General features: G+C 43.2%; 1 protein-coding gene across 2 annotated transcripts in view; it reads left to right on the top strand.

Annotated features, from left to right (window-relative positions):
* Positions 1-16,284, top strand: part of dnai2b (dynein, axonemal, intermediate chain 2b) — an 89,690-nt gene that overhangs the window by 24,580 nt on the left and 48,826 nt on the right. For both annotated transcript variants that reach the window (XM_070857682.1, XM_070857683.1), the window contains exon 8: positions 1,163-1,302. In XM_070857682.1, coding sequence (XP_070713783.1) covers positions 1,163-1,302 — 140 coding nt within the window. The remainder of the gene's footprint in view (positions 1-1,162; positions 1,303-16,284) is intronic.

Raw genomic sequence — 16,284 nt, 5'->3', positions numbered from 1 at the left:
AAATTAGTCCAAGATACAGAAGGAATCCTTAACGTTTAAGATTATCTTCTCTGGAGTTTAGAAAAATGAGAGTTGATCACATTGAAATGGATACAATTCTTTGTGGGCTTGATCGGGAAGATGCTGAGAGGCTGTTTCCCCTGGCTGGAGAGTCGAGAACTAGGTGTCATAGTCTCAGGATAAAAGGTTGGCCATTTAGAGCTGAGATGAGAAATTGTGAATCTTTGGAATTCTCTACCCCAGAGGGCTGTGGATGCTCAGTCGTTGAGTATGTTCAAGACTGGGATCAATAGATTTTTGGGAACTAAGCAAATCAAGGGATATGGGAATAGGATAGGAAAGAGGAGTTGATGTAGAAGTTCAGCCATGATCTTATTGAATGGCAAAGCAGACTCGAATGGCCATATGGCCTCCTCCTGCTCCTCTTTCTTATGTTCTTATATAAAACAGGAGCTCCTCCAATAAGTGTGTCCAGATTTTATAAAAGGAGTTTCAACTGATTTGTAATGAAGTAAATGATCTGAGCCAAAGTCATTCTCTTAAATAGTATTTACGTATTGAGTTGGGAGGCTGGAGATTATATTTAATGCGACATTTGTCATGATGTATCTTTCACATACATAAATAAATAACTTGATCTCACTCCATTTAAGAATGCAGAGATTGCACAAGGGCTGGCTTACAGCACTATGAGGAACATGTTTCATTGCAGAACTGAATAATAACTCTATTGGGTGGTAACTTCACGTATGGAACAACAACAACCTTATGTAAGAATAGTTTTCTTTCTAAATTTTTATATTTCCAGCAACACTGTCAATTAACAGAAATGCTGCCTTGTGAGTCATTTGGAGCTGTCACAAGGAATTGAAATTGTATTAAACAACTTTCCAAATCTATGTTCAGATTTGGGTTTTAAAATATTGGTATTGTGTATGTGCCTTGCTGTCGCAGGAAAGACCAAATCATTTTCTCTAAAGGCAGAGTCGGTGAGAATAAATATTGAGGGACTGTATGATTTAAAAAAAAAACACAGAACAATAAGTAAACACATGGAAAGTTTCTTCACACAGCTATTACAGAAATAACATCAATGGGAGTTCCCCATCATAAAAGCATTAGCAGTATTGCCAAAGACTGACATTTTATTTCTGCGATATAGGATACTGGGATACACGGAAAGGAGGTCAGGCAGTCGAAATGCCAGCAATTGAAGTTGGTCATCGGGATCCTGTGTATAAGATCATTTGGTTACAATCTAAAACAGGAACGGATTGTTTTTCTACTTCTACTGATGGACAGGTAAATGCAGAATGAAAAGAAAAAAATGTACTTTAAGTATTTCATTGTTCATAGTGACACGCAATTCAGATTACAACTGGATTGGTTCTGAAACTAGTTCTGGAAAGCGAGGGATAGGAAAGAGCAGGAAGGAGGTCCTACTAAGAGAGTATTCGGATCTAGGAGCTAAATTAAAAAGTAGGACCTCAAGGGTAGTAATCTCAGGATTATTATCAGGGAATTAGCATAGAGACAAGTCGATCAGGAAGGTAAATACGTGGCTGGAAGATTGGTATGGGAATGAGGGGTACCATTTCTTTTGGAGACTGGCACAAGTGTAGGGACAGGAAGGAGCTGTACTGGTGGGATGGGCTGCACCTGAACTGGGCTGGGATCAAGGTCCTAGCTGAAAGGATAAATAGAGCTATAGACTTTATACCAGTAAAGGGGCAGGGGGAAGAGGGTGGGAGGCAGGTGGGTAAGAGGGGAGGGGGGAAAGTTCGGCTAGAAATAATGGTAAAACTGATAACCTAAAAGCGAGCTAAAGAAGGGATGAGAGCAAAGCTCAGTGTGCAAAAAGAGGTGTAAATAATCCAACTTCAGATAATAGTGCAGGAATTAATATTACCTGTATACTATATATATAAATAAAGCCGGAATGTTGAAAAATAAGAAATGTGATAAGTTTAAAAATTGCACATCAGCATGCATGGACACATTAACTAAATCAGTGTCTTTACACAAATGCACATCGCATGAAGAATAAAATCAGTGAATTAGAAGAACAAATTCAGGTCAAGTCATTATAGAGACCTGGCTACAAGCTGGGCATGAATGGGAGCTTAATATTGTAGACTATAAGGTCTTTAGAAAGGAAAGTGAAATCGGGAAAGGAGGTGGAGTAGCAGCAATAATGCTGAAGGACAATATTACAGTAGTTGAAAGAAAGGATAACAGCAGGGTGTCCAGGCAGCGGAAACACTGGCTGGAATTAAAAAACAGTGAAGGAGACAAGACTCTTGTGGAGGTTATCTATAGACCTCCTGACAACAGTGATATACAGGAGTAGTAGCAGGATGCAGATCAGAGAAGCATGTAGTAAGGGAAAAGCAGTTATAATGGGAGATTTTAATTTTTATATAGACTGGGAGACGCAAAGCAGCTCAAGTCAGAAGGGCAATTAATTTTTAGTGTATCCGGGACAGTTTTCTGAAATAGTATGATTTGGAACCGACAAGGGGACAGGCCATACTAGATTTAATAATGAGTAACGAGCCAGAATTAATAATTTGACAGTAAGGGAGCATCTTGCAAACAGTGACCACAACATGATTGACATTAAGTTCGAGAAGGAGAAAGATCGCACACAAACCAAGGTTTTAAACTTTAAGATAAGGCTGACTTCAAAGAAATGAGACGTAAACTGAACACATTAAACTGGGCTGTGCTGTTAACAGGTAAACCTATAGTAAAACAGTATAAAGAAGTATTTAGTACATTCCAAGGCAAATACATACCCGATAAAAGTAAAAGTTCCTCTTGTATAGTCAGGCAACAATGGTCAACCAATGAGTATAAAACTAAAATAAATGGCTTATATAAATGCCAAGCAAAGTGGTAATCCAACAGACAAGCAGAAAGATAGAAAGCAACAATGGGGCACAAAGAAAATAGAAGAGCTGCAAAAAGGGAATTTGAAAAAAAACTAGTAAGTAATATAAAGACTAATAGTAAAAGATTTTATAAATATATTAAGAGTAAGAGAATGGCTGAGGAAGATATGGGCCCATTAAAGCCAGACACAGGTGATACTGCAATAAACAACAAGGTAATAACAGATTTATTGAACAAATACTTGTATTCATTCTCACAGTGGAAGAGGGGGATAAAATACCAGTTTTATAAAATTTTGTCTGATAACGCTCCTGTGAAGCGCTTTGGACCTTTTTACTACGTTAAAGGTTATATAAATGCAAGTTGTTGTTTGTAAATCTCTCTTGATTTGGGAATTGTGCCATTAGATTAGAAATGTGCTAATGTTATCTCCTTCCCAATTATGATATTTGTTATGAGAATAGACATTGATTGTAAAGTCACAATTTTTCCTACAACCTCCAATTGTGCTGAAAGTCCTCATGATCTTTGCTGCCTGTATATAATCAGTGGGGAGAAGGGCGGGTGATATCTGGTGAGCAACATCTTCCTTAACTGTTGCCTCACTCTCATTGGCTCCATTCTGTGCTGCTGTTCCTCCATGGTAATGGCATACATGGGTATACCCACAGGGTATGCCATACCTGCTCCTGAGAAGCCCTCACTATGAGTAGGAGGTAGGTGGGTTGAAAATCTGTGGGTGGTCTGGCTCTGTCGAAAGTTGAGAGCAAAAAGTCCAGATGCATCGGGCAAAATGGCAAACAATATTTCCCAGCTGTAGAAATCAGTAATGAAACCCTCCACACTTTTAGGCTCACAAACTCCTCACCTCCGCCTGTCTCAGCTGTTGCTGGCAGCAGCACCGCCATATAATTCTCATTCTAAGTTATTGCAAGCGCAAACGAAGGAAACTTGGAGCTACAGCTTCGCTGGTCCTCATTACAATATCTGTAAATGAGGGCACTCGGGACTTAGCGGTGCAGCGATTTTGTAGCGGAAACTGCTTCTGCCAAATTTTCCTGCCACAAAAAGGTACTTGCTCTAATTATGCACTGGAAATATGCTGAAAACAGCAAGGAAATTCACCCCCATGTTTTTTAATCACAACTGCTTCATTCTCGAGAGACTCAAATGGTTTAGGATTCCAGACTGACATACATTGTGTTGTTGTGCTACACACATAAATATGTTTCAAGGGCATTTGCTGGGAGAAGAAGGGGAGGTTCGATATGCAACAAAAAAATGGAGAGAAAACAGAAGCGTCAATAGCAACAAAATAGAGAACTTTGGGTGTTTTGCATCACAATCTAGATAGCAGGACATAATGGCAAACTCATTGCTGTACATTAAAACCTCCCTGATAAAGTGCAACATCCCCACTGACACCTGGGAGTCCCTGCCAAAGACCGCCCTAAGTGGGGGAAATGCATCTGGGAGGGCACTGGGCACCTCGAGTCTCATCGCCAAGAGCACGCAGAAATCAAGCGCAGGCAGCGGAAAGAGTGTGCGGCAAACCAGTCCCACTCACACTTTCCCTCAATGATTATCTGTCCCACTTGTGACGGGGACTGTAGTTCTCGTATTGGACTGTTCAGCCACCTAAGGACTCATTTTTAAAGTGGAAGCAAGTCTTCCTCGATTCTGAGGGACTGCCTATGATGATGATGATGATGATGATGGATATTAAAGTTCAATAGCTATAAATAATATTATTTAAAAAAATTGAAAACAATGAACTTACAAGAATCATTTTGTACAGAGTTTACCTTTCTACACTATGAGCAGTTCATACAACCTGGCAGAAATCAGAAGGATGATCACCAGTGCGTCTGAGATCAAAAATACTGCAATTAACACGTGAAATTCACTTTTTTTTAAAAACTTTCGACCTAATTCAACGTTGACACTCGTTGAAGAGGGAAGGGTGATTACAAGGCACAAACTCTGCTTCCTGAAAAAACTGTCAACATAAAAAAGAAAGGCTTCATGTTTCAGAAAGATGAAACCCAAGTTTAGGGTCTTACTTTCAGTAGATAAAGTCAAGGATAACAAAGGTTATTGTTGCATAGACAGTAGCAAAAAGTTAGTATAGATGAGAAATTACTGTTGCAGATAACATATGAATGCTTAACACATTTATATGATATTCCCCTGTCCACTATTTTAACAGAGATAGTAACCTCTTTATTATCACCAACAGTAATTTCTAGTCTTGTATTATTCAAAATATACAGGTAAAGCAGGTCAAAATGGAAGGAGACCTGATGTTTTGTTGTGGATGATTCCCTTCTTTGTTGTTCTACATCTCTCACATTGCAACAAAACTGGAATGGCGGGGCAGTTAAACAAAACATTCAAAGAGCCACACATCAGCAAGAAAAGAGCACCATACAGCACATGAACCACTGGCTGGCCACTCTGGAGCAGAGCGAGTTTTCCTCAGCTTGGAGTTCGGTGAGAGGCGGGAGTTCCGGGGATCGGAGAGGCCTACAAAAGGCCAGTGAGACCGGGAGCAGCGCGAGTTCGGCGAGAGGCGGGAGTTCCGGCGATCGGAGAGGCCTACAAAAGGCCAGTGAGACCGGGAGCAGCGAGAGTTCGGCGAGAGGCGGGAGTTCCGGGGATCGGAGAGGCCTACAAAAGGCCAGTAAGACCAGGAGCAGCGCGAGTTCGGCGAGAGGCGGGAGTTCCGGCGATCGGAGAGGCCTACAAAAGGCCAGTGAGACCGGGAGCAATGCGAGTTCGGCGAGAGGCGGGACTTCCGGGGATCGGAGAGACCTACAAAAGGCCAGTGAGACCGGGAGCAACGCGAGTTCGGCGAGAGGCCAGCTTTTGCAGCTACAGGTGGAAGGCAAAAAAGTGGAAAGAAATAGAAAGGTGACGTCACTGCCAAGGGGGTAAGTGATTGGGGAGTAGTTTTTCTTTTTTCTCTTCTATAACAGTGAGTAAACTTTAGCATTGTTGTTGCCAATTTAAGTGTATCTAAAGGTTAAGTCATGGCAGAAGAGCTCGGTCACATGATATGCTCCTCCTGTACCACGTGGGAACTCAGGGACACTTCCGGTGTCCCTGACGACTACGTGTGCGGGAAGTGTATCCACCTCCAGCTTCTGACCGTTCGCGTTGCGGAATTGGAGCTGAGGGTGGATTCACTCTGGAGCATCCACGATGCTGAGAATGACGTGAGTAGCACGTGTAGCGAGTTGGTCTTACTGCAGGTAAATGGTCCACAGCCAGATAGGGAATGGAAGGCCAGCAGGAAGAGCAGTGCAAGGAAGGTAGTGCAGGGGTCCCCTGCGGTCATCCCCCTGCAAAACAGATACACCGCTTTGAGTACTGTTGAGGGGGATGACTAATCAGGGGAGGGTAACAGCAGCCAAGTTCATGGCACCGTGGCTGGCTCTGCTGCACAGGAGGGCAGGAAAAAGAGTGGGAGAGCGATAGTGATAGGGGATTCAATTGTAAGGGGAATAGATAGGCGTTTCTGCGGCCGCAACCGAGACTCCAGGATGGTATGTTGCCTCCCTGGTGCAAGGGTCAAGGATGTCTCGGAGTGGGTGCAGAACATTCTGAAAAGGGAGGGTGAACAGCCAGTTGTCGTGGTGTACATTGGTACCAACGATATAGGTAAAAAAGGGATGAGGTGCTACGAGATGAATTTAAGGAACTAGGAGCTAAATTATAAATATAGGTCCTCAAAAGTAGTAATCTCTGGATTGCTACCAGTGCCACGTGCTAGTCAGAATAGGAATCACAGGATAGCTCAGATGAAAATGTGGCTTGAGCAGTGGTGCAGCAGGGAGGGATTCAAATTCCTGGGGCAATGGAACTGATTCTGGGGGAGGTGGGACCAGTACAAACCGGACGGTCTGCATCTGGGCAGGACCGGAACTAATGTCCTAGGAGGAGTGTTTGCTAGTGCTGTTGGGGAGGAGTTAAACTAATATGGCAGGGGGATGGGAACCAATGCAGGGAGACAGAGGGAAACAAAATGGAGACAGAACCAAAAGATCGAAAGGAGATGAGTAAAAGTGAAGGGCAGAGAAACCCAAGACAAAAAACAAAAAGGGCCACTGTACAGCAAAATTCTAAAGGGTCAAAGTGTAATAGAAAGGCAAGCCTGAAAGCTCAGTGCCTCAATGCGAGGAGTATTTGGAACACAGGAGAGGGCTCTGAGCTAGTTAGAGTGGGTGAGAGCTCAGAGGACCCCAAGAAAGAATGCAAAAGGCAGGAGGCAACAAAGCAGAGTAGCACTGGGGTAAGTGTAAACCACAGGGTGATAGGAAGGGACAATATGTATGAATATAAAGGGGCTGCAGGAGAGGTCAAAACTAAAAATCATGGTTTAAAAACTAGTATTAAAACACTCTACCTAAACGCGCGCAGCATTCGAAATAAAGTAAATGAGTTGATGGCACAAATCATTACAAATGGGTATGATTTAGTGGCCATTACATAAACGTGGTTGCAGAGTGGCCAAGACTGGGAATTAAACATACAGGGGTATCTGACAATTCGGAAAGATAGACAAGAAGGGAAAGGAGGTGGGGTAGCTCTGTTAATAAAGGATGATATCAGGGCAGGTGTGAGAGACGATATTGGCTCTAATGAACAAAATGTTGAATCATTGTGGGTGGAGATTAGAGATAGTAAGGGGAAAAAGTCATTGGTGGGCGTAGTTTATAGGCCCCCAATAAATAACTTCACGTTGGGGCGGGCAATAATCAAGGGAATAATGGAGGCATGCGTAAAAGGAACGGCAGTAATCATGGGGGATTTTAACCTACATATCGATTGGTCAAATCAAATCGCACGGGGTAGTCTTGAGGAGGAATTCATAGAATGCATACGGGATTGTTTCTTAGAACAGTATGTTACAGAACCTACAAGGGAGCAAGCTATCTTAGATCTGGTCCTGTGTAATGAGACAGGAATAATAAACAATCTCCTAGTAAAAGATCCTCTCGGTATGAGTGATCACAGTATGGTTGAATTTGTAATACAGATTGAGGGTGAGGAAGTAGTGTCTCAAACGAGCGTACTATGCTTAAACAAAGGGGACTACAGTGAGATGAGGGCAGAGTTGGCTAAAGTAGACTGGGAACACAGACCAAACGGTGGCACAATTGAGGACCAGTGGAGGACTTTTAAACTGCTCTTTCATAGTGCTCAACAAAAATATATTCCAGTGAAAAAGAAGAGCGGTAAGCGAAGGGATAACCAGCCGTGGATAACCAAGGAAATAAAGGAGAGTATCGAATTAAAAACCAATGCGTATAAGGTGGCCAAGGTTAGTGGCAAACTAGAAGATTGGGAAAATTTTAAACGACAGCAAAAGAATGACTAAGAAAGCGATAAAGAAAGGAAAGATAGATTACGAAAGTAAAATTGCGCAAAACATAAAAACAGATAGTAAAAACTTTTACCGATATATAAAACGGAGGAGAATGACTAAAGTAAATGTTGGTCCCTCAGAAGATGAGAAGGGGGATTTAATAATGGGAAATGTGGAAATGGCTGAGACCTTAAACAATTATTTTGCTTCGGTCTTCACAGTGGAAGACACAAAAACCATGCCAAAAATTGCTGGTCACAGGAATGTGGGAAGGGAGGACCTTGAGACAATCACTATCACTAGGGGGGTAGTGCTGGACAGGCTAATGGGACTCAAGGTAGACAAGTCCCCTGGTCCTGATGAAATGCATCCCAGAATATTAAAAGAGATGGCGGAAGTTATAGCAGATGCATTCGTTATAATCTACCAAAATTCTCTGGACTCTGGGGAGGTACCAGCAGATTGGAAAGCAGCTAATGTAACGCCTCTGTTTAAAAAAGGGGGCAGACAAAAGGCAGGTAACTATAGGCCGGTTCGTTTAACATCTGTAGTGGGGAAAATGCTTGAAGCTATCATTAAGGAAGAAATAGAGGGACATCTCGATAGGAATAGTGCAATCAAGCAGACGCAACATGGATTCATGAAGGGGAAATCATGTTTAATTAATTTACTGGAATTCTTTGAGGATATAACGAGCATGGTGGATAGAGGTGTACCGATGGATGTGGTGTATTTAGATTTCCAAAAGGCATTCGATAAGGTGCCACACAAAAGGTTACTGCAGAAGATAAAGGTACGCGGAGTCAGAGGAAATGTATTAGCATTAATCGAGAATTGGCTGGCTAACAGAAAGCAGAGAGTCGAGATAAATGAGTCCTTTTCGGGTTGGAAATCGGTGGTTAGTGGTGTGTCACAGGGATCTGTGCTGGGACCACAACTGTTTACAATATACATAGATGACCTGGAAGAGGGGACAGAGTGTAGTGTAACAAAATTTGCAGATGACAAAAGATTAGTGGGAAAGCGGGTTGTGTAGAGGACACAGAGAGGCTGCAAAGAGATTTAGATAGATTAAGCGAATGGGCTAAGGTTTGGCAGATGGAATACAATGTCGGAAAATGTGAGGTCATCCACCTTGGGGGGGGGGAAAAAAACAGTAAAAGGGAATATTATTTGAATGGGGAGAAATTACAACATGTTGCGGTGCAGAGGGATCTGGGGGTCCTTGTGCATGAATCCCAAAAAGTTAGTTTGCAGGTGCAGCAGGTAATCAGAAAGGCGAATGGAATGTTGGCCTTCATTGCGAGAGGGATGGAGTACAAAAGCAGGGAGGTCATGCTGCAGCTGTACAGGGTAATGGTGAGTCCGCACCTGGAGTACTGTGTGCAGTTTTGGTCACCTTACTTAAGGAAGGATATACTAGCTTTGGAGGGGGTACAGAGACGATTCACTAGGCTGATTCCGGAGATGAGGGGGTTACCTTATGATAGATTGAGTAGACTGAGTCTTTACTCGTTGGAGTTCAGAAGGATGAGGGGTGATTTATCGAAACATTTAAAATAATGAAAGGGATAGACAAGATAGAGGCAGAGAGGTTGTTTCCACTAGTCGGGGAGACTAGAACTAGGGGGCACAGCCTCAAAATACGGGGGAGCCAATTTAAAACCAAGTTGAGAAGGAATTTCTTCTCCCAGAGGGTTGTGAATCTGTGGAATTCCCTGCCCAAGGAAGCAGTTGAGGCTAGCTCATTGAATGTATTCAAATCACAGATAGATAGATTTTTAACCAATAAGGGAATTAAGGGTTATGGGGAGCGGGCGGGTAAGTGGAGCTGAGTCCACGGCCAGATCAGCCATAATCTTGTTGAATGGCGGAGCAGGCTCGAGGGGGCTAGATGGCCTTCTCCTGTTCCTAATTCTTATGTTCTTATGTTAAGCTGTACCTGACCTGGAAGAGCTTAACAGTGACTCGTGGGGTGCCGCTGGGATCAGTGCTGGGTCCTCAACTATTTACAATCTATATTAATGACTTGGATGAAGGACCGAGTGTAATGTAGCCAAGTTTGCTGATGATACAAAGATGGGTGGGAAAGCAAATTGTGAGGAGGACATGAAAAATCTGCAAAGGGATATCAACAGGCTAAGTGAGTGGGCAAAAATTTGGTAGATGGTGTATAATGTGGGAAAATGTGAGGTTATCCACTTTGACAGAAATAATAGAAAAGCAAATTATAATTTAAATGGAGAAAAATTGCCAAGTCCTGCAGTACAGCGGGACCTGGGGGTCCTTGTGCATGAAACACAAAAAGTTAGTATGCAGGTACAGCAAGTTATCAGGAAGGCAAATGGAATGTTGGCCTTTATTGCAAGAGGGATAGAGTATAAAAGCAGAGAAGTCCTGCTACAACTGTACAGGGTATTGGTGAGGCCACACCTGGAGTACTGCATACAGTTTTGGTCTCTGAATTTAAGGAAGGCTATACTTGCATTGGAGGCTTTTCAGAGAAGGTTCACTAGGTTGATTCCGGAGATGAGGGGATTGACTTATGAGGATAGGTTGAGTAGATTCGGCCTATACACATTGGAGTTCTGACGAATGAGAGGTGATCTTATTGAAACTTATAAGATAATGAGGAGGCTCGACAAGGGGGATACAGAGAGGATATTTCCACTCATAGGGGAAAGTAAAACTAGGGGACATAGTCTTAGAATAAGGGGCCGCCCATTTAAAACTGAGATGAGGAGAAATTTCTTCTCTCCGAGGGTTGTAAGTCTATGTAATTCTCTGCCCCAGAGAGCTGTGGAGGCTGGGTCATTGAATATATTTAAGGCGGAGATCGACAGAATTTTGAGCGATTAGGGAGTGAAGGGTTATTGGGAGCGGGCAGGGAAATGGAGCTGAGTCCATGATCAGATCAGCCATGATAATGAATGGCAGAGCAGGCTCGAGGGGCCAAATGGCCTACTCCTGCTCCTATTTCTTATGTTCTTATGTTCTTAATGCAGAACCTAGGTAGCCAGAATGGAAAATGTTCAATTTCTGAGCCCTGGCATACTTTACATTATTGAATGCATGTTTCTATCACAAACAGACATCCCAATTACGGTGTTGAGTAGCCTTGATCAACTGACAATCTTGAAATACATTCCCAACTTGAATGTACTTTTTCTCATGATATTGTACTTAGTCAGTATGTAGCAAGCCCAACATGAAAGGGGCGGTCTTGGATTTAGTTTTGGGGAATGAAGCTGAACAGGTTGAAGGGGTATTAGTGGGAGAGCATTTGGGTGCCAGTGACATAATTCAGTCAGATTCAAGTTGGTTGTGGATAAGGACAAGGATAGGCCTTGACTAAAAGTTCCGAATTGGGGAAAAGCTAATTTTGCTAAGTTAAGGAGTGATTTGGCCATAGTGGACTGGAAACAGCTACTTGTGGGTAAATCATTGTCGGAACAATGGGAGGCATTCAAAGAGGCGATCCAGAAGGCTCAGGCCAAACCTGTGCCCTTAAAGAAAAAGACTGGGAAAAATAATTCTAGAGCCCCCTGGATGTCTAGGGACTTACAGGGGAGGGTTAAGAAAAAAAGGGACGCTTATGTCATATACCAATGGCTAAAAACGCTAGAATTTTTAGAGGAATATAGAAAGTTAAGAGGCAAAATTAAAAAGGATATTAGGAATGCTAAGAGAGAGCACGAGAAATTCTTGGCCAGTAAAATTAAGGAAAACCCGAAGATGTTCTATAAATATATAGGGCCCAAATTTCCCCAGGAGTTGCTCTTTTTTTTTTGGAGCAACTTGATTTTTCTGGAGTATCTTTTTAGTTGCAATTCTGGCCATTTAATTTGCGCCAGTGTAAGTGAGTTAGTTAGGTTTTTTTTAGTTTAGTTTTTTTTTCCAAAAGGGGGCGTTACCAGCCACTTACCCCTGTTTTGGCCATTTAAGCAAGTTTAGCCAGCTAAAAGTTACTCCAAACTAACTTAGGCCAGTGTAAGTGGGCACTCTTGTATGTTCAGAAAAACCTTGCGGTGACTTAAGAAATCAGCGCAGGCAGCCAGAGATGGGGGGGGGAAGGGGACCTTGCAAAGCACTAAACACCTTCACAACAACATTAAAGAAGCATAAATACATATAAAGCACTAAACAAAGCAGTACATTTGCACCAAGCACTAAACAAAGCACAAAAAGTAATAAGCAATTAATTAACAAATTAAAGAATAGAAGGAACCCTGCACCTAAAGCACCAAGACCAAAGTAATAAGCAATCAATCAATTGTTAAATAATAAATAAAAAATAGAAGTCCTATCTTAGGGAACGCAGCGGGCTGCCGATGAGGGAGCCCATTCGGCCAGGGCTAGTGACGGCATGCTTCGGCCCCTCCCACACAGCCTGCAGCGCGCACTCACAGATTCGGCCTGGCCAGGAGCTACTGCACATGCGCGCAGACTCTCGTGCGCATGTGCAGAGGTCCCGGCACTGTTTCCAGTGCCGGGACCTGGCTCCACCCCCAATCCACTGGGCTACGCTATGCCACCACCGAGGAGAGGCTGGGGAATGGCCAGAATCGGGAGGAAGATTTTCGGCATGCTTGGGGGCAGACAAAAGCAGTGCACCTCGGATGAGGGCGCCAAAAATCGTCAGGGGTCAAATTTCAGCCCATTAAGAGTAAGAGGGTAACTAAAGAAAGGGTGGGGCCTATTAGAGACCATGAGGGTAATCTTTGTGTGAGGGCAAAAGATGTTGGTACGGTTCTTAATGAATACTTTGTATCTGTTTTCACAAAGGAAAGGGGCAATGTAGATACTGCTATCGAGGAGGGGTGTGATATTTTGGATGAAATAAATATAGTGAAAAGTAAGTATTAAGAGGTTTAGCAGTTTTGAAATGCATCTCAGGCCATTGAGTGAAGTAAAAGAGGAAATAGCAGAGGCCTCGACCATCATTTTCCAGTCCTCTTTGGATCTGGGCATGGTGCCGGAGGATTGGAGGACTGCTAATGTTGTACCCTTGTTTAAGAAGGGAGAAAGGGATAGGCCAAGTAATTACAGGCCTGAAAGCCGAACTTCAGTGGTGGGAAAATTATTGGAAAAATCCTGAAAGACAAGATAAATCTACATTTGGAAAGGCAAGAATTAATGAGGGACAGTCAGCATGGATTTATTAAGGGAAGATCGTGTTTGACTAATCTGATTGAATTTTTTGAGGAGGTAACCAAGAGGGTCGATGAGGGTAGTGCGTACAATGTAGTATATCATCATCCTAGGCAGTCCCTCAGAATCGAGGAAGACTTGCTTCCACTCCTGAAATGAGTTCTTTGATGGCTGAACAGTCCAATACTAGAGCCACAGACTGTCACAGGTGGAACAGATAGTCGTTGAGGAAACGGGTGGGTAGGACTGGTTTGCCGCACGCTCTTTCCGCTGCCTGCGCTTGATTTCTGCATACTCTCGGTGTTGAGACTCGAGGTGCTCAGCGCCCTCTCGGATGCACCTCCTCCACTTAAGGCGGTCCTGGGCCAGGGACTCCCAGGTGTCAGTGGGGATGCCGCACTTTATCAGGGAGGCTTTGAGGGTGTCCTTGTAGCGTTTCCGCTGCCCACCTTTGGCTCATTTGCCGTGAAGGAACTCTGAGTAGAGCACTTGTTTTGGGAGTCTATGCTATGCTATGGACTTTAGCAAGGCTTTTGATAAGGTCCCACATGATAGACTGGTCATGAAGGTTAAAGCCCATGGGATACAGGCAAAGTGGCAAGTTGGATCCAAAATTGGCTTGGAGGTAGGAAGCAAAGGGTAATGATTGATGGATGTTTTTGTGACTGGAAGGATGTTTCCAGTGAGGTTCCGCAGGGCTCAGTACTGGGTCCCTTGCTTTTTGTGATATATATCAACAATTTAGATTTGAATATAGGGAGTATGATTAAGAAGTTTGCAGACGACACTAAAATTGGCTGTGTGGTTGATAATGAAGAGGAAAGTCGTGGGCTGCAGGAGGATATCAATCTACTGGTCAGGTGGGCAGAACAGTGGTAAATGGAATTTAATTCAGAGAAGTGTGAGGTGATGCACTTTGGGAGGGCTAATAAGGAAAAGGCATACACATTAAGCGGTAGGCCACTTAATAGTGTAGATGAACAAAGGGACCTTGGAGTGCTTGTCCACAGATCCCTGAAAGTAGCAGGCCAAGTGGATAAGGTGGTTAAGAAGGCATACAGAATACTTGCCTTTATTGGCTGAGGCATAGAATATAAGAGCAGGGAGCTTATGCTTAAATTGTATAATACTTTGGTTAGGCCACAGCTGGAGTACTGCGCCATATTCTCGGAAGAACGTGATTGCACTAGAGAGGGTGCAGAGGAGATTTACTAGGATGCTGCCTGGAATCGAGAATCTTAGTTATGAGGACAGATTGGATAGGCTGGGTTTGTTCTCATTGGAATAGGGAGGTTGAGTGGAGACCTTATTGAGGTGTGCAAAATATTGAGGGGCCTGGACATAGTGAATAGTAAGGGTCTATTTCCATTGGTGGAGGGATCTATTACGAGGGGACATAATTTTAAGGTGGTTGGTGGAAGATTTAGAGGGGATTTGAGGGGGGGCTTCTTTACGCAGAGGGTTGTGGGGATCTGGAATTCGCTGCCTGGAAGAGTGGTGGATGCAGAAACCCTCACCACGTTTAAGAGATGGTTGGATGGGCACTCTAAGTGCAGTAACCTGCAGGGTTACGGACCTGGAGCTGGTAATTGGGATTAGACTGGATGACCTTTTGTTGGACGCAGCAGATATAATGGTAAGTACTGCAGGGAATAGAATACGGCCAGGGTGATCTGGACTGGTTTTGATCGCCTGGATGGGTCGGAGAGGAATTTTCCCAGATTTTGTCTCCCTAAATTGGCCTGGGTTTTTACCTGGTTTTTGCCTCTCCCAGGAAATCACATGGCTCTGGTTGGGGTGGAGTGTAGAATGTTTAAGTATTAGGGGTGTCACAGTTGTGTGAGGCAGTCTGGTTTGGATGCTCTTTGCCTTTCTGTCATTGTTCATAGGTTTGTATGTAGCCTTTAGGGCTGCTGACCAAGGGCCGTGCGACTCTTTGTCAGCCGGCATGGACCGAGATGGCCTCCTTCTGCGCTGTAAATTTCTATGTTTCTATTGCAAATGCGCAACCCTTACAGGAATTTACTAGAAAACTCTCTTCATTATCATTTGATCACATGGTAAGCACTTCATGAGAGGAAAAATAACCAGATTTCTCAGGTGATGCAAAAGATTCCATGGCACTGCTCAACAAAAAAAAGCAAGAAAGTATCTGATGTCCTGGCCAACATTTGTCCCTCAACCAACGTGACCAAAATGCGATTATAAGGTCATTATTTCATTGCTGTCTGTGAAACATTCTTAGCGTAAACTGGCAGCCATGTTTCCCTTCATTACAACAGTGAGTACACTTCAAAAGTACTTTATTGGCTGTGAAGCACTTTGGGATGACCTAATGTTGTGAAAAGTGATACATAAATCAATTCTTTGTTCTATAATACCATCAAAATCTTTATTCTTCATATATTTAAGATTTTTGGGGAACAAAATATTGCTACTAAATGTTAGAAATAACCAGCTTATGGCTATCCCTGGTCACTTTAAATAATCTGGATCGACTGCAAACCAATATGGTGGGCATATTGTGTTTAATCAGAGTTTAAGATGGAATATAACACATTAGTTATGCAGCAAAAATATGCGACCGTGACAAATAGCGGGACAGACGGCTGGCATACATGAGCAGTTCTCTGAGCGGCCTCTCTTCATTTCGTTTAGAGCCTTCTACCACTCAAAAAAGCTTTTGACCAGCCCAACTTCTGTATAGTTCTCCCCTCCACCTGCTGTGGGGACAAGCCCTCAGGAGGTGACTTTTATTCTCTTTTTAGGAGTACGCCTGAAATGGGATATTGACAAGACCTTTGACCAATAGAGGTTCCTCTAAAAACCCAGTTCCCAATGCGGGGTCGAGTTCTTTGTCTCAATTC

The sequence above is a fragment of the Pristiophorus japonicus genome, chromosome 16 (genome assembly GCF_044704955.1).
Source record: "Pristiophorus japonicus isolate sPriJap1 chromosome 16, sPriJap1.hap1, whole genome shotgun sequence".
Lineage (NCBI taxonomy): Eukaryota > Metazoa > Chordata > Chondrichthyes > Pristiophoridae > Pristiophorus > Pristiophorus japonicus.
This window is presented reverse-complemented; position numbering and strand designations above follow the sequence as displayed.